Source organism: Anas platyrhynchos, chromosome 9 (genome assembly GCF_047663525.1).
Source record: "Anas platyrhynchos isolate ZD024472 breed Pekin duck chromosome 9, IASCAAS_PekinDuck_T2T, whole genome shotgun sequence".
Lineage (NCBI taxonomy): Eukaryota > Metazoa > Chordata > Aves > Anseriformes > Anatidae > Anas > Anas platyrhynchos.
The window spans coordinates 15,661,382-15,679,054 of record NC_092595.1 but is presented as its reverse complement, the minus strand read 5'-3'; the positions used below and the strand labels follow the sequence as shown (position 1 = coordinate 15,679,054).

At 46.2% G+C, this 17,673-nt stretch overlaps 1 protein-coding gene across 2 annotated transcripts; it reads right to left on the bottom strand.

Annotated features, from left to right (window-relative positions):
* Positions 1-1,924: 1,924 nt before the first annotated feature.
* Positions 1,925-17,378, bottom strand: CLDN18 (claudin 18). 2 transcript variants are annotated; one of them, XM_038183398.2, is made up of 5 exons: positions 17,089-17,378; positions 5,032-5,196; positions 4,597-4,702; positions 4,235-4,345; positions 1,925-3,795 (listed from the first exon to the last, which is right to left on the bottom strand). In XM_038183398.2, the coding sequence occupies exons 1-5, from the start codon at positions 17,306-17,308 to the stop codon at positions 3,618-3,620; spliced, it is 780 nt and encodes a 259-aa protein (XP_038039326.1). In that variant the 5' UTR covers positions 17,309-17,378; the 3' UTR covers positions 1,925-3,617. The 2 variants fall into 2 exon arrangements, with proteins under 2 accessions (XP_038039326.1, XP_005019446.1); XM_005019389.6 differs by lacking the exon at positions 17,089-17,378 and adding an exon at positions 9,836-10,247.
* Positions 17,379-17,673: the final 295 nt, after the last annotated feature.

The following is a 17,673-nucleotide window of genomic DNA, read 5'->3' as shown; positions in this document are numbered from 1 at the left end:
TATTTAATTAGCTGCTTTGAAGCAGGACGTGCACTTTCAGAGGATGATGAAATTCATGGAAACAAAACTATTGCTGAGTGTGGGCACACACACGCTCACATCGTCAACCACGTTTTCTGCTCCAACTCATCTCCCTTGGCTCTGCGGCTGTACCAAATGCACCCCTTGCCCCATGGTTTGTTGTCGATAAAGGCAAAATAATTGGCAGGAGGTCTTCTGTCCATCACCAGTGGCAGATGCAAGAGGAAATGAGTGATTTCTTCATGGGACCAAGAGGTCCAGAGGAGCTGGGCTCCTGTTATTTCCAGGCTTCTGGGGAGCAAAGCTCCTTGTTGTTCCTCAGAGGTTGATTGCACCTTCAGGCAGCTTGAATATTGTTTTTGTTTGTTTGCTTGTTTGTTTTTTCCAAAATTCTAAGAAATAGGATTTTTTTTTCAGTGTAACCCTATCATTTTTAGCCAGCAGAGCTTTAGAGGAAAGCTTGGAAATGGAAATTTTGCTCTCACTAAAGACCAAGAGCTTTCTCTAAGCAGATGGTTTCAGCCACAGGGCTTTCAGGAGTTAGATCAGCTTGGAAGGAGATATTTGGGTCTGTCTCCTGATACAGGGAAACACCAAGTGCTTTCTGCTGAGGAAAGGCAGCTCCATGGCTATGGGCGCTCCTTCTCCCCATGCAGTCATCCCCCTATGCACAATGCTCAGCACTTGTGACTGTGCCCATGTAGTGGTGCCCACCACAAGACTGGGTCCCTTATGACCAACTCAGAATCAAGAGAGGAGCATCTGTAATGTCAGGTGCTGCTACATAACAGGCAAGCTCATAAATAAATGATTCTTGCCTGCAGAATACGATATTTTTTTTTTTTTTAACACTGCAAATTTTCAGCCAAGGTAAGGAAATGAAAACTGGTGCTGGAAGATTAGAAATCTACTGAGGGCAGGAATCAGAGGATCCAGCTCTGCTTCAGCTTTCTGCCACTCTCCATAATGCTCCTGCCCGCAATCTTGTCATCTATATGCCTGCTCCCATCTAAGTGAAACTGAGAGATAGGCAGCTCAGTGTGTTTGTCAGAGTATCTGTGTTGCATAAAAATAAAATGCAACTTTCAAAAGTGTGTCCTTGTAATTTTATGTGTGCACTTTCTTCTTCTCTTCTCTTCTCTTCTCTTCTCTTCTCTTCTCTTCTCTTCTCTTCTCTTCTCTTCTCTTCTCTTCTCTTCTCTTCTCTTCTCTTCTCTTCTCTTCTCTTCTCTTCTCTTCTCTTCTCTTCTCTTCTCTTCTCTTCTCTTCTCTTCTCTTCTCTTCTCTTCTCTTCTCTTCTCTTCTCTTCTCTTCTCTTCCCTGTAGTTGTTCTAATGCAGTATTAGTGCATTATGAAATGCACTAATTATGAAGTGCACTAAATGAAAAGGTATTTTTTTTTTCCTGAGTATTCTTCTGTATTTTTCGTTACCCTGTGTACCTCTACCTAACCACCACTTAAGTGTTTCCTATCTAAATTAAACATTCCTGTGCTTTCCAGCCCCTTTCCAGTGGAAGCTGGCAGGAGTGAGAGCATACCAGCAATATTTTTTTTTGCCTTCCTAAGAACAATGAGGTATTTAGAAGTGTTTAATTGCTCCCTTGAAAGTCAGGCAGATGCTGGGCTTACCAAAGTGGTCCCAATCCCCAAAAGCCCTGGGTACCTGCTGAGCTGCACACCTCAGCACACCCAGGGAGTTCAAGGAAAATCACTTGGTTTTCCAGCTGGGAAGACCCAGTAAATGCTTTAATCAGATGAATCTGGTTCAGGAGCAGCTGCCTGGAGCTCCCCCGGCAGCTTGTCCACAGTGAGGGCAAATATTCCTACATGGGGCAAGTTTGGCTGAGCAAGAAAGCTGGCAGCTTCTGTTCATGGCGAGGAAAGAACAAATGAAAACAATGATTTGGGGTCGTAAAGGCCTTTTCTTTTTTAATACTAAAGTAAAAAATATAAACAACCAACAAAACAAAACAAAATCCAGCATGCAGAAAAAAAGCAAAAAAGCTAAGTCTATATTGAGATGTGGGGGAAAATCCACCAGAACGACTGCATATTTAATTTTAAGGGGGACAGTGTTTCTCTTTGCACAACTGAAGTGGTATCCTTTCAGAACAAATCCTTAAAACAAGTCCTCCCCTAGTACAGATGGAAGAGTCAGCACTGGCATCCACTGGTTTCCCCAGGTGGCAGTGGGGACCAGAGTCCCACCGGAGAAAGGGCCAGGACCCTCTGCTGGATGGAAGATCTTCCGCTCTCTCCTCATGGTGGTCACCTCTGCTGACTGGCAGCCCCAGTGCTGACCATGCTCCCTCCACCTCTGAAGGCCAAACTCCAAGGAAATATTTGGCTCTACCCGTGATACCTCCACAACATGAAACTACCCAAGGAACTATCAGTGTTTAGCCAAAACAAATGTGCCTGTGAAAAACTTACAACTGTTCTAAGTGGGACGAAAACCTGTTGCAGAAATCTATCAAAATGGCTACTTTGGAGTGTTCAGACTCTTTTTTGCTCTCTCTTTTGCTTATCCCTCAGTACCCTTCACTATGCTTATTGGCCCTTTCTTGAGTTCTTATGTCTCTTTCTTCAGCCCCTTTAAATGAATATCCTTTCTTGTGGATAGGCTGGAAGGGGCAGTGTCCCACCAAGGATTTAATCTTCACATTATCTGGGGAAGAATTAACACAAGAAAGTCCCGATGTTAATATGGAGTTACACATCTAGTGCTCCCTGGGATTCCTGCTCCAAATGCAACTCTAATTAATTCTAAATGAGAAATTCTTCTGGTTTCATCAGCGATGACATCTGCAGGAACACCAGTCACACACAGGTTTTCAGCTACTACAGCAAATGTCTAGCATAGGAATAACAATGGATTATATATATCCCCCAGTGAGATCTGAAGAAATAAATACACTTTGGTATCACGGGTTATAGCAAATGTCTAAGTAACATAAATCAGATTAAATATCACAGCAGATCAGCACTGTAGTACCACCAGCAAAGCAAAGGTGTGTCTGAGTAGAAATAGTGCCCAGGGAGGAAAAATGCCATGACTACATGGTCTGTATGCATTGGCCATCACCGAAGGGACATTTTCATTCAATACACCACAAAATAATACGGGAGATTTTCAGATTATAATTTCTGCTTTTCACAATGTTTTTGGTTTAGCTTCTTGATTTGTTAAGGCTTTTTCGTATACAATCTCGGTATGTGTTTTTCAATCACAGACATCCAAGGTGACCACAAATGTAACAGGACCATTACTAAATGGGAATTGAAAACTTTTAGGTGAATTAGAAAATGGCACAAGGCAGAATCCTGGTCCTGGCTATCAGAGTTTATATGTAAAATATGAAGAAATAGTTCTACTCTGAAAGCATAGAGACATTACTTTTGCTATAGGCATGCTGAGAGAGAGCATGCCAGCAGTCAGCCAAATAAAACCAATGTGGTTAGGATACCACCTCCAAGTGGGGGAAAAACAATAGAAAACACAACCCTATTTACATACTTATTTGTTTGTGTATACTTGTTTCTAAACTGTAAAATGTTCTGTAAAATACAGCACACCTCAAGCTCAGAAAGTTTACTAGACATAGTCATATTTTGAAGGGTACGAGCGTCCTCCATCCTCGCTTCGAGGAGCTTCTTCATACCCTGGACCTTTCCTAGTCTTCGTTTCAGGTTCGTACCCGGAACCGACCTTATAGGGCCCAGTTCTGTAGGAGATGTTCCTCCCCGATGCATTGTAGGACACTGCCTTGTAACTGGAAGAGACATGAGACGTGGCATCAGATGCTGCAGGCTCTGTGACTCCCCTGTGCTGCACCCTGTGCTCCTGTTTGCTGTTGGGTTTTGGGAAACTCTGTACTGTCGTAACTTGGAGTCGCTGAATATGCTAAGCGCCAACCACCCGCAGACAGGCTACAAGTCTCTCTCACATTTTTTCATAAACCTATCCTTTCTTTCCTGTGAGTAAATCACTGGCTGAGTGAAGGACCTCCCAACGTCTTCCCTGAGCTTCCTTTTCTTACAGATAAAAGAAACCATTTCCCTCATCAGCTCCCCATAAGACTTGTTAATCATGATAACTTTTGCAATGGGGTCATTATGCCTACACCTGTCTTGTGGTGTACTGGCTGAATGCTATCTTGCCACCCAAGGCCTCACGCAATACCTTCCTGTGTCCACCACAGACAGACTTACCGGGATTCTTCTGGAATCATTCCTCTGCAAGCAAGGCACATCATGATGCCTCCTACGAGGGCCAGGCCACCTGCCACCCAACCAACAAAGAGGGCTGAGCCAAAAGTGTACCTACAAAACAGTGATGTGCGTGGTTACTGCTTTGACCCTGCTCCAGGGTGTTTCTTCATTGACATCACGGTCAATTTGCTCAGACTAATTATCTTTATCTCCAGTGCAGATGGGAATGAGGTTCATTGAATCTTCCAAGTCATGGGACCAGAGTAATATGCACCCAGAGTTTGTTTTTCCTTCAGCTGCAGCATGCCCTGGCCCTGAGGAAATCTGCACCATGGAGCATTCTGAGCTGAACAACCACCTACCTGTTCTGGACGTTCTGCATTCCCTGGTACATGTTGGTTGTGGACATCCAGAAGTTTGTGACCAGCATGTTGGCAAATACAGACACTCCGGTGATGGCACACAGACCTGAGATCAGACAGAAGGGTTGACTGAGACTCATGTAATACAAGCGATCACCTTGGGCCTTGAGGAAACACCTTACAGCTTGGGTGAGACACTGCCCTTTGTCCTGACATGGTACCTTATGGAGAAGTGGGGACCCACTGTGTGTTTGCATTTCTGCCACTATTTCTACATATTTACATTCCAGCAGCAAGAATAAAACTTTATACTTCAAAATCCCAAGTTCTACCAGCAGAAATGCCTGTGACCAGATGTGATGAAGACTGATCCAGTAATCAATTTCCGGTAAACACAATGATTTGCATATGGAAGACACAACACCACCCACTTACCTGCAACAATAAACATGATGCCAGAGGTCAGAGTCATGTTGGCTTTTGCAGAATCCTCCATGCTGCCAATACGAATGCATTTCAGAGCAAAAATGCACACAAAAAGGCCAAGGATGCCCAGAACAATACCCACGATCATGAGGGCCCTCACAGCCTGGAACATTGCTGCAAAACAAATTAAGAGCCACAATGAGCAAATGAATTGAGATTTGACAGAGCCTGGAAAGTTTTTAAAGACTATTTATATATAAAAATAATATATATATATATTATTTAAAAAAAAAAAAAATTAATATGCTGAAAGCAAAGACCATCCCATGGAAAACGGGCACCACATCTACTCTCAGCATAATTTGGGATGCCTCTGGAAATGCAGCTGTTTGTCTCAACTTCCCAAAGAGTTGGATGGTTTAAACAACTTCTTTTTGGAAATGTCCATGGGCATTGGTCATGATTTATTCAGCTGAAATTGATGTAAAGAGGTTGGTATACAGCTGGGGCAAGTGTGAATCAGGCTTGCGTGGCCTTCTCTATTGCTACTCCAAATAAAGCAGTTCAGCTGATTGCATTTGCATTGAAAAATGTTTCATAGGAGTGGAAAAATCATGACTTTCTAATGTGAGAAAGTTAAAATAAAGCCTAAATTATCTGAAGATACTGATATTCCTACTCATTCTCAGTGTGATAATGGATATTTAACATTGCTGGAATATATCAGGTCCTTAATTTAAATATTGCAAGAGCCCCAAGCTATAGTGTTAGAAATACCACAATTTTCTACCTGCAATTCAAAGTGGAATAGAAACCTTCTTTTCTTCATTCAATTTGTAAGGATTTGCTCATTTTATCTCTCTGTATTTATGTGCATCGCTGCTGCACCTCTAACTTACATCACACTAATGCTCTGTTGTTGTTTGGCTGATCTGTTTTTTTAAAAAAATTGAATTTTTCCATAACTGAACTGATTTGAGAAAGATTTTTTTTCCCCAGACAACAATGAGTGCAGAGAGCTCCACCCTGCTGTCCATGATATTCCAACCACTCTGTGACACCAAGTGGAGCTCTGTATGTTCCTCCTTTATAATAAAAACACATGTAACAGGACAAGAGAAAATCACCTTGACCAATGCTGCACATAGACCAAGGGACAGCAACAAGGCTTCAGCAACGACCTCCCCGGCATGTCCTTTGATTGCTTATTTGTAATATTAGACTTGTATACACCCAACCATGTTAATTAATAGGACACGCAAATGCCCTAGCTCTGAATTTATTGAGCATTTTGCCATCAGGGTGGGGTTGCTTGGTTGGAGGCAAGCTGTGATGCTGGTGGGAGCTGAACACTGCTGTCCATCAGGCAGCAAAACCCCTCCAGGCTCCTCCTGGCTTAAGTAGAAAAGTAGGGGGAAAAGCAAAGGGGAACATGCGCCTTTTAAAATGTAGAAATGAAGGGAAAAGCCTGGGTGTTTGAACGCCAAGATGATTTTCTAATAAGGGCACATATCCTGTCTTGCTTACAGCCTGATACTCCCCACCCTGGCAGAGACAGGAAGGTGGCAGCGCTGGCAGGGCATTGGGAGGACGTTGTCAAAAGTATTTCAAAGGCTGTTGTGACTTGGCCAGGACACTTTGAAGCCTCTTTTTGCCCTGCCATGAGCTCTCACAGCCCTGGGTTTGGCTTTGGTGCCTCCCTGTGCATGACACTCGGGGAAAATGACAAGAGCTTGTGAGTGACTGAGAGCGACAGGCAACATATCCTGCAGCCCCAGCGGCTGTGGTAACTCTGCCCATCATCCCTTTTACTGGGCTGACCCAGGGAAGGGAGGGGAACCGTTTACAAGCGCTTCCCCGGACAGCAAGGTGTATGGAGCCTGACCAGAACCACATCGGAACCACAATGCCTGGACAAACAGCCATTTGCCATCCCACAAGCTGGGACTACATCACCTTCTCCCATCTGGCAGTCCCACTGGGGCTGCTGCTCTTATGACTCAATTTGCCCTTATCAGCTGATAACAAGTGCTAACGAGCCTGGGATTTTCAATCTCCCATTCATCAGCCCCCAGGTGCGAGCTCACTAGTTATTATTCATCCGAGAACAAGAAGCTGGCGGATATGCCTTATCAGCCCTCAAAAAGTGTTCGCGCAGCACCTGATGCAAAGCAGAGAGCTGTAAAGAGAAGAAAATCACAATACTCATTTGTCTTTACAATCACTAAAGTTTCTTTCTAACTGCTTGGTTTCAGGAGGGGCAACAGAGGCCGATAAGGCAGCATAAGACACTAGGAGTCCTGATGGCAGGTCCTTGTAGCCTTCAGGGTCTGTCTCTGGGACAGTCCTTTGTTCCTGGGATGTTTTCTACAGACCTTCTGGTCCCTATGTGCCATCACTAGGGTGGTCCAAGCCCTTCAGGAATAGGTGATCCGAAGCCAAGACCTCACCAGGATATTGTGGGCTCCCAGGAAAGATGTTACCAGGGCTTTGAGTGCCTGTGGAAGGGCACAATGGGCAGGCCAAGCCAAGCATCTCCTGCAGACACCAGACTTCTGCTGGAGCACTGAAGTCCAAGTGTGATGGATCTACACTGAAAAGCAGCAATTTGCCACCATCAGAAAGGTAGAGAAGGGACACACGGCAGGGCACAAGAAAGTGCAAAGCAATCAGCAGTCACTCCTCTCTGCAGGATGTCAGTGCCACGAGGTTCGTTTATGCATTGTTTCTGCAAAAGGATGGAAAGGAAAAGAAAGTGCTCTCAGGTGTGCTGTGGCATTAAGACCCCTTCACCAGGATCCTGGGACCAAAAGTGAGAGCACTGCAGTATGAGGTGAATTCTGGCATCCATCAGAAGTCCTCTGAAGAGAGCTGCTTTTCAAAGGCAGTGACCTCCTCTAGCAGGAAGGAGTGGAAGGTTGCAGACAGACAAAGCAGGAGGCTGAGGAAAATAATTGTACCAGGAGCACTAGCTACCATGCTGCCCTGTAGTTGAAGCCAAGCACAGAAACGACCTGCCCGTCTTTGAATGTGTATTTTGCATGGGATACAATAGCTGTGCTCTTACTTGTGCATATATGATTGCTCGTTTTGCACACACACGATTTCCATACAAAGGGTTTGTCTGCCAGAAAACAGTATCAATGCACATCACCAAAATAAATAAATAAATAAATAAATAAATAAATAAATAAATAAATAAATAAAAGTCTGAAATTTTGCATCAATTTGCATTATTACATTTTTTCAGTCCTAAGTGGAACTGGAGAGCTGGCTTTCCCCCCAGTGTTACTGTGAGTAGTGAAAGGTGACAACAAAGCACCAAAGCAAAGCAACTTAAAGTCATCCAAACTAACACCTCCAGCATTTCTGTTACTAATACAAAATACAAAGGTGAAAATGTAAGTTTATGATGAGTGTGATCAATGGAATATGGAAAGTTTAGGGGAAAAAGCTTTTTTTTTTTAGTTAACTAAATTGAAGCTAGAGCATTCCTTCTCTATGTTTTAAGGTCAGCATCAACTAAATGGGCAGATAAAGAGAATAAAACTGACAGAATATCTATGACACAACAGAAATTGTCTGTGAATGCCTTGCACATTTCTTTGTTGCTTTATCACTTAAAAATAAAATGAAAAGTAGAACCTTGATAATGATAAATCAACATCGAAGTAATGGTTATCCTTGCCTCAATGCTCTTTTAAAGCACAACCACATACAGGCAGCATTATTATGATATGCAAATGTAGAGATCAACATGTGTTTGTATGGTTTGATAAATATATTTTTTCTGTCAAATGAAATGAGCCATAAGTCACCTGGCAATCCCAAGGCTGGAGCCCTAGAAACACATTTATTCCATCACAACCCTCAGGATGGTCACAGCCTGTTCTCAAAAGGCAAAAACCGCACGCCAGCATCCTGGTCTTCAACACAACATTTGCCCCTTCCTTGCTGCAGGGGAGAAGTGTGGGCATCCGTGAGGGTACGGGCTGGGAGACTGCCTTGTACTTTCTTCTGCACCAGTCATTAGATGCAAAAGGCCTGCATGCAGTGGTGCTTGCTTGCACCTAGCTGCGATATTTCCCCAAGAGTGAAAAAGGCGCTCAGAACTGCATTTGGTGCTTGGTGGCAGGGCATGGTGCCATAGGGCACAGGGAGGCACGGGGAGCCAGGCTGGCTGCCCCCTTCCCATGGCTCCAGATAGCTCAGGAGCACTGGAATACCCTCGCATGCAGGGAGGTGGGAAAAGCTGCTCCTTTTGTACCTGACACCGTGGAAATCACAAGCAAACGAGTAAGTAAAACCCCTCTGCAACCTACTGCTGCAACCACTAAAACTCCACTGTGACTGAGCACACCCTTCCCCTCCTCGCCCTGCCCACATTGCTCTGAGGAAGATTTCTTCCATTGCAGAAAAGATCTGTATTTTATGAGAAAAATAATACAATTGTTTTCAGCAGAAACTGCAATTCTAATAACAACACAATAACCGCACACAGCTGCTTTCCTTCTGCTCTGATCCAAAGGGGCAGAATATCTGGAGGTCCAAGCATCCTCACTCTCCTCATATCAGTAACGGAGCTGAGCCCCATGGCACTCATCCAGAGATCACCTACACATGCTCCAAGTTGTGGTCTGCACCAAGTGAAAGTATTATTTTGGCAACAAATACGTGCATATTTTTATGCCCGTGCACCAAGAAGCCTGGAAATTTTATTCCTTGCAATATGCTTTAAAATTGCTGCTCCTGTTTGTGGGTGCAGAGCTACAGGAGAGCTCCTGGGTTAAACCTGGTGCATCTTTTGCCCTACCTGGCAGCCCAAGAATGGTGAAATACGGCCGGCACTCTGTAAAGCCTGAGCTCTGCCGCACGCAGCTCCTCCACAGTCCCTGATACTGGAAGACGGCTGTGACCGGGTTGTCATACAAGTCCTGCGTGCTCCACATATCCATGGCAGTGGACACCATGCACCCCGCAACCCCCAGCGACGAGACGATGAACCCCATCACCTGGCAGACGGTGGTGGACATGGTGTCTCCCCCAGCAAGAGGAGGTGAGACAGCCCCGGGAAGCCACAGACCTAATGGGAGCACCGAAGTCCTCCCGACTGAGCCACCAGAAACGCAGCAACCCTTATCAGATGCTTTCCATTGAGCGGTGTGTTTGCACAAAGTGTTTTTGCAAGATAGTCCGGTTTCACTCTCGCTGGGTCGGTTTGTGCTGGCAGGGCCCGAGATATGAGCTTTTGTCCTTTAGAAGTGCTTGTCCTTCCCGGGCTAAGCGGCCACGCTCGGTCAAGTGTTGGGCAACTCACTCAGAGCTCGCACCAGCCCCCGCTGAAACCCTTCTCCGTCCATCAGGCTCCTGCTGCGTGCTTGGCACAGCGTAAGCATGCTGAGAGGGGCAGGGGGAAAGAGCATGTTCCCAGGAGAGCTCAGCATCCACAGCTCACCGCCTCCTTGGCTCTCTGCTTATGCAACGTGGGAGTAAATCTGCCAGTGGGCCAAGATAGGGACACCTCCATGCCCTGATGTCCCTGTGGGCTGTAAAAGAGGTGTGGAGGTGGACAAGGGACACCAGTGGTGAGCTTGGTGGGTGGCATGGGGCCTCCACCACAGACAGGGGCATCACCGCTCCTTGCAGCCTCCTGGGGCATCACCGAGGTCACCTCAAATGCTCATGAGCCCCAAAATTACCCAGAAATGCTCCCCAAGCCCTGTTCTCCTCCAACCCACATCCCTATCACCCATCACGTGGCCTCACCAAAACCCATGTGGGGGGCAGGGACCATTTGGAAAGTGCCTTTTTGCAGGTGCTTGTCTGCATTAGGTAGGGCAGTGGTCCTGGAAAATGGGGCAGGGGATATCAAAATTAGGAAATGAATTATCTCTTGGCACAGCGGAGTAGTGCTAGGCTCAGGGGAGTAATACAAATCCACCATGATGCCCTGCTGATGGAGCACAGTGAGATACAAGGACCTTCCAGACTTCACACTCATCCCTTCTGATCCAAGACCCTGCTCCAAGAGATTTAGTTCAGCCCTGACCTAGAAACAAATTCTTGCTTTATCCAGCCCAGCTCCATGCCACCATCCCTCTCCATATGAATGCCTGGTCAAGACAATGTGAAAGCTACAAGGAAAGGAGGAGAAGCTGATTTCTGCGGATGGATGATTTACAGTGGGGTTGTTACACATTGGCTATTCCTTCTGGAGAACCCATGGCACCCCTTTTGCTTTTGGGACTGTGCAGAGGGCTGGTGGGCATCAGGCAGAAATGCTTTTGCACTGCAGTCTGGTAGGTCCTGTTATTGCAGCCAAAGCCAATTCACATCTTGTGTACAGATCACAGCCATCAAAGCCCTCCAGGGCCAGGCACAAGATGTCTTTGCTTCCAACAGCTTTATTCAGATTTAGTCATTTCCACTGGCAAGTTTACATCAGGGGAAGGGCCAGCTCCAACATATCTAAAGGTCAGAAGTAGCCAGCAAAAGTAATAATGTGACCAAAACCCATGGAAGTGAGCCCTCGAGAACAAGAGATGATAGGAGCTGCTCATCCTCAGTGAGGAAGAGGGCGCACTCACAAACATCAAACATACCTCATCTGGGGTAATTCATTGTGAAAAGTCAGGGCTGAGGAGGACCTGGAAGCTGGGAGGACAACAAGGGCTAGAATAAGCAATGTAGCCAGCTCCCCATCCCGACCTTTATGGCCCCACAGCCTGTGGCAGATGGGGTCAGGGGAAGGAGATGCCGAAATGTCCCCATTCCTTAGCATCACTCCAGAAGGGCTGGTTGTGTCCAAGCCTGATGCTGCCCAGCAGGTCCAAAGGACTCCTCTCCTTCTTGCCACCAAGTGCCAAGAGGCCACATCTCTCTTTTTCCAGGCTAGACCACTTCTAGCCATATCCCAGGGACTGGTGTCCCTCCGGGACATCACTCCTACTCCCAAGGCTGGTGTCACCCCGCAGGGTTTGCGTGCAATGGCTTGCAGAGGTGAACACACACACAAATGGACCCCAGGGCTGGTCACAGCTAAAAATAACCCCTTGGGGAAAATGTATGTAGGGATAGTGGAGGGAAATGCAAAGGACACACACTTTCTTCCCATTTTTTTCCCAAGAAGAACCTCCATCCAGCTTGCTGGTGGCAGTGGCCCTACTGCACACTGGGTCCCTGTGTTTGCTTTGCTGGGAGGGGAGCACCCACTCCTTCCTCTGACCCCTTCTGCTGGTTTCGGCTGCCTGCAGCTGGAGCTGCTCTTCCAGCCAGCAAGGCTTGGGCAATGAGGGTCATTCTGAGTCCTGAGCTGAGCAACAAATGAACCCTCATCCATGCTCAGCACCCCAGACACTGCCGTATTTGAAGGATTTTTAACTTTTGGAGAGGTTTTTATTTGCTCATCGCTGGGCATATTGCTTCAGGTGCTATCCAGCCATCCCAGCATTACCTGCTTGCCTTTTCTCATGCTCTGATCCGCATCATGTTTGTAGACACAGGACTCGAAGTCCCCACAAGTACCTTCCTTGGTGGCTATTTGTAGCAAAGTTATGGAGAAAAAACACAAACCTGTTTCCATCCCAATCCTTCCTCCAGCCTATTTTCTCTGCCTTTCTGAAATGTTCTTATTTTAAACCCAAATGCAGTGTGCTTGTTGTTAATGGTTGCTTCTGAGCCACACACGATAGGGAAAAAATACATTTCCCTTTGCAAAAAAAGAACTCTTCACACCATTTTCCCAGCACCCAGTTCAATAATAGATGATGACCTGGAGGTTTTATCTGAACTTCTGGCTCAGTGCACAACCTGAAAAATCATTGGGTGATGGGCAGCTGTAGAGCATGTCTCAGCATCTTTACCACCACCTGATACCCACCTCCAGTCACTCCTGGTGGTTGTCTATGGCCCAGGGTGGCTGGAAGGTAGGGGACCTCTCCCCAGGTATGGACCTGTCATTCAGTCCCCACCAAGGAGGTGGAATTTTGGGGCCAGAGGGCTCGCCCTGCTGCATGGTGATGCTGAGCCAAATCAGAGGAAGGGGCACGATGTGGCACATCTCTCACGAAGACCAAGCTGCCCCACCAAGAAGCAGAGAATGGGGCTGCTCCCCACTCCTAGGCATACCAAACGAGGAAAAGGAAAGGTACTTTGTGACCACTCCCCTCTGCAACCTTTATTTCAGCTCATTCTTGCTTTATCTACCCAGGCGTCAGCTCTGTATTATCTCAAAACTGTTCACTGGTCCCATTGCAACTCCTGAATGTTATCACTGCCTCTCCCATAAAAATCACCTACAGCTCATGTTGACTTTAAAATTTGCAAATATAACTCACACCCTGGCAGTCAGTTCCAGCTTGTTCAGGCCGAAATAAAGCAAACCCACCCTTTTCTTTCTGTCCCGCCATTGCTATGATGACTTCAACCTCCCTAAATATGTGGCCCACAGGTCCATAGCATGGGAAGAGCTGCCCAGCCTTTCTGAACCTTGGCGTGGAAAGGGGTAGTGGCAGCACCCCATCACATCTCAGGCATCCTCTACCCCACTGGTCTTCAGGTGGTCAAGGCAGGTTTTGGAGGTCCCTCAGCAGAGCTGATATGAATGGAGATGCATCCTTCCCCACAAGCCTCTGAGCTGTAGCTCAGACCGACACAGCAATTAACAGTCCCCATCCTTATGAGCATCCGGCAGAAATGCTGTTTCCTTGGCTAGTGGGCTGCCCAATCTCAAAACACAAAACAAAACAAAACAAAAACACCCAGAAACCCAGAGCAAGGTTTTTCCTAGGACTATGCCAAAAAATGTGAGTTGGTTGTACATAAAAAAATAGAAATAAAATAATAAAAATAAAATAAAATAAAATAAAATAATAATAATAATAATAATAATAATAATAATAATAATAATAATAATAATAATAATAATAATAACTTATTAGAATTTCATTAATAGACTGGAAAAAAAAATCCAAAGCAACAAAAGACCCTTCATAGCCTAGAGTTCATGACAATTCCAAGCAAACTCCTAGAGGACGCATAAGCTTGCATGGCCACTGAAAGTTACCAGCTACAGAAGTTTAATGGGATGCTTTCAGACTCAAAGTTTGCTGTTGGAAAATCTGAAATATTCTTATTTTTTAAGTCACCAGCCTTTTGTTACAGAGCTGAGAGATATCTCTGCTGCCTTTCTGGGAGGGTCAAAAGTGATTTTGTCTCAAGAACAAAATGCCCTTTCAGAAATGGCTGAACAGCTGTAGCTGAAGATGACTGAAAAAAAAAGACACCAAAATAGAAAAGAGGAAGATTACTGCTGACGTTATCGTAGGTTAACAAACTTGCAAGCAACTGAAGAACTCTCATTTTTGCGGAAAGTGTGACTTCTGAAATAGGTGAAATGGTCACCTTCATCAGTGCTCATCTACCTCTGTTTCTCTATTATTTGTATGTTCAAATTCAGATCGTGTCCTCCAGTCACAGTAAGGTCTGCCCACACACCAAAACAAGCAGCAAAAATAATAAGAGAAAGCAAAATCAGAACAAACAGGCTTAGATCTCAAGTGACACATTTCACCAGAGACTGACTGTTTATAGCTGAGCAGTGAGGGGGAGAGACATAAAGTACCTGTTATTTCTCATTTTCATCTATTATCTTGATTTTTCCTCAACCTATTTGAAATTAAAATTCCCAACTAAATTGAAGATAGATGATGGGCAAGGCAAGTTTAATCTTTGCTATGGGAGCAAGGGATTGAAAAAAAAAATCCTCAGAAACCCAAACTTTGCTGATGTACTCAGGTCACCTCGCTGCTTTGCTGGAGTCCTATTATTTTTATTCACTCCGGCACTATTGTTCCCAATATAAATTGCCATTGTCAGAATAATAAATAGGGGTTTATAATGGAAATGCTGACAAACCATTAACTATGGTGCGGTTTGCAAGGGGGGTTTAATGGAGATCAAGGTGCAGCACGGTTAGAATAAATGTTGCGACAATCTGCTTAAATAATTTCTTTGCAAATTAATAATTTCATTTTTAGCATCACTTTGTGCCCCCCTCTGGCTGGGATGCAGCTGCCCTGCAGCGGCAGTGGGTGGGATGAGATGCCTGTAGGAGCAGATGAATACAAGAATGGAGCAGGCCTGGAGCTTATTTTTGCACCAGCTTCTCCAGAGACTGGCAGTGCCAAATGATATATAACAGAGGGGAAAGGGGGAGCGCATGGAGTGACTTGAGAAAAAGAGCAAGCCCTGCTCATTAAAAATAAGGGAAAAATCCACCTCGCTTTGTAGGGCAGTGCTGATAGCACTGGCCGCAGAAATCAGCTCGTCAGGACAAAAGGACATGAATATTCACATAGTCACACACCAGAAGTGAAGGCAATGACCCCTCACCAACTTTGGGGGTTTTTACTGCAACTTCAGGAGTGTCAGGATCCCACCCACCTTTATTTTTAAAAGTTGTGCTTTGTTATATATATATTTTTTAATCTCTGTTTGGTTGTGCATTAAAGCCAGCAATTCACCCAGTAGCTCTGTTGAACCTGTAAGGTGAGCGGCTGATTGGAAATCTAAACATTTAGGAGAGGATTTGGGAGGGACAGAGAAATCTCCAGCAACCAGTCGGATAAATGCAGGAAATCCACCCCCCCAGACCGATTGCTGTGCATTTGCATTTTAGGAAATTAATGCCCACCCTACAGCCAGCACTCTGGGGGCTGGGACCTGCAAAAAGGGCTGTAATCATGCACTGCAGTGCTGAGATTTTTGAAGCTATTGCACAGCAACAAGAAGACCCCAAGTCTCAAGGATTCTCCAATTTCCGCAAAGATTAAAGTAGTTCCTGGAGATGAGCACTTGAAAAGCTCAATTGTTCCTTCTCTAGAGTTACATTCTCCATAATTACATTCTCCATAATTTTAAGCTTTCAGAGCTGATGAACTGAGGAAGTTCTTCAGTGAGTGGTGGGAGAGTGTGTGTGGGTGTAACTTAAGACTACATGGGGAGAGGATTTGCGTTTTACACCTCTATTTGTTCCTTGCAAGGCGACTTTAATCTTTATGCATATAAGCAATTGGCATGCTGGAGTCGAGTTTTTCCAACCTGTCCTGCCCCTTGCTGCATGCATTTTCCCCTGGGGAGAAGCCTTGGCTTTGACAACAGTGATAGCACGAATCCAAGCCCTGTTCTAACATCCCCTTTTGGATGTTGTCCATGGTTCACCTGCTGCAACTCACGGCTTTTGCCAGGGACCTCACAACAGGATGCCCAGGCAGGATCAGCACCACGTCTTTCTATCAAAATGCATGCCTGCACCCACAACATGGTGTGAACACATGGGGCCATCCACAGCCACAGAAAGCCATGGATCAAGCAAGTGGAAGATGCTCATGGGCATCCCTGGCACCTGGCACCAGTGGTGGGTGAATTTCTGTTTTGGAAATGTCATTTGGCAGAAGTTCTGCAATATCTGCTGATATAATTGGCTTCTTCCCTCTGTTCTTGTGTTGCAGCACAGAGGGTAGATGGACAGAATAACCAAAGTGCCCCTCTCCTCAGTGTATTAAGGCAAGAAGGAAATCTCGATATTCCTGTTGCAACCTAATTGTTCACGGCCCTGGGTACTCTGGGCTCAACCAGGACAGAAATGACACCCGTGGAAGGAAAAACTGGAACTGAAGGTAAATCAGGGGTGAGCTGAACAGTGACTTGTCCTCTTTGAAAAGGATCTTCTCAGACGCCAGGAACATTAGTGGTTCTGGTGGGAAGCCACATGCACCATGCAGCTGGGGTGCGAGTGTACACCCAGGTCAGTCCTAGCTGCCTTTCCAGGACAACAGCTCAGCTACCTCATGCATAATAACAAGTTCTGCTGAACCCCAGCTTGGCTGTGGGAGCTGAGGTGCCTCCAAGGGCCCTGTCCTCCAAACCAGGTCCCTCATGGCTAAAAGGTGTGTTCCCCGCTCTGCACCAACAATTCCCCATCACCATCGATCGCCCACGGCACCAGTTGGGATGCAGCATGGCCACAGCGCTGCCCTCCCAGCCCTCGCCAGCAGCAGGCCCTACCTGGCAGCCCCAGGATGGTGAAGTAGCCGCGGCACTCGGTGAAGCCAGAGCTCTCCCGGACACACGTGCGCCACAGGCCCTGGTAGTTGAACACGGCCGTCACCGGGTTGTTGTACAGGTCCTGGGTGCTCCACTGGTCCATGCATGTCGATGCGATGATGCCTCCTATTCCTAAAGCGGACACCACGAAGCCCATGGACTGGCATATTGTGACGGACATGGTGCAGGTGGCTCGCTGGGCAGGCCCTCGGCGCGCACAAGCCTCCACAAGCTGGCTCTGGGGCACGCCGCCAGGGCAGACGGGACTTTTAGCTGGAGGCACAGCCTACGTCATGGACGGGAGTCAGGAGAGGTCTGGCCTGCGCCATACAAACCTACCTTTTCCCTTTATCTGTTTCGGTGAGATAATTTTCCTCGCTCAGTACCAAGGGCCGTTTGTTGCAGGCGGTGTGAACGCCTCGCTCTCTGTTTACCTTCTCCTTCGAAGCAGAGGTGCAGCCAGCCTGGGCAGTCGGGGGCCAGGAGGTCCCTTAAACCAGTCCCTTAAACCTTCAGAGGCAGCCACACACTTCAGGGAGGCAGGCA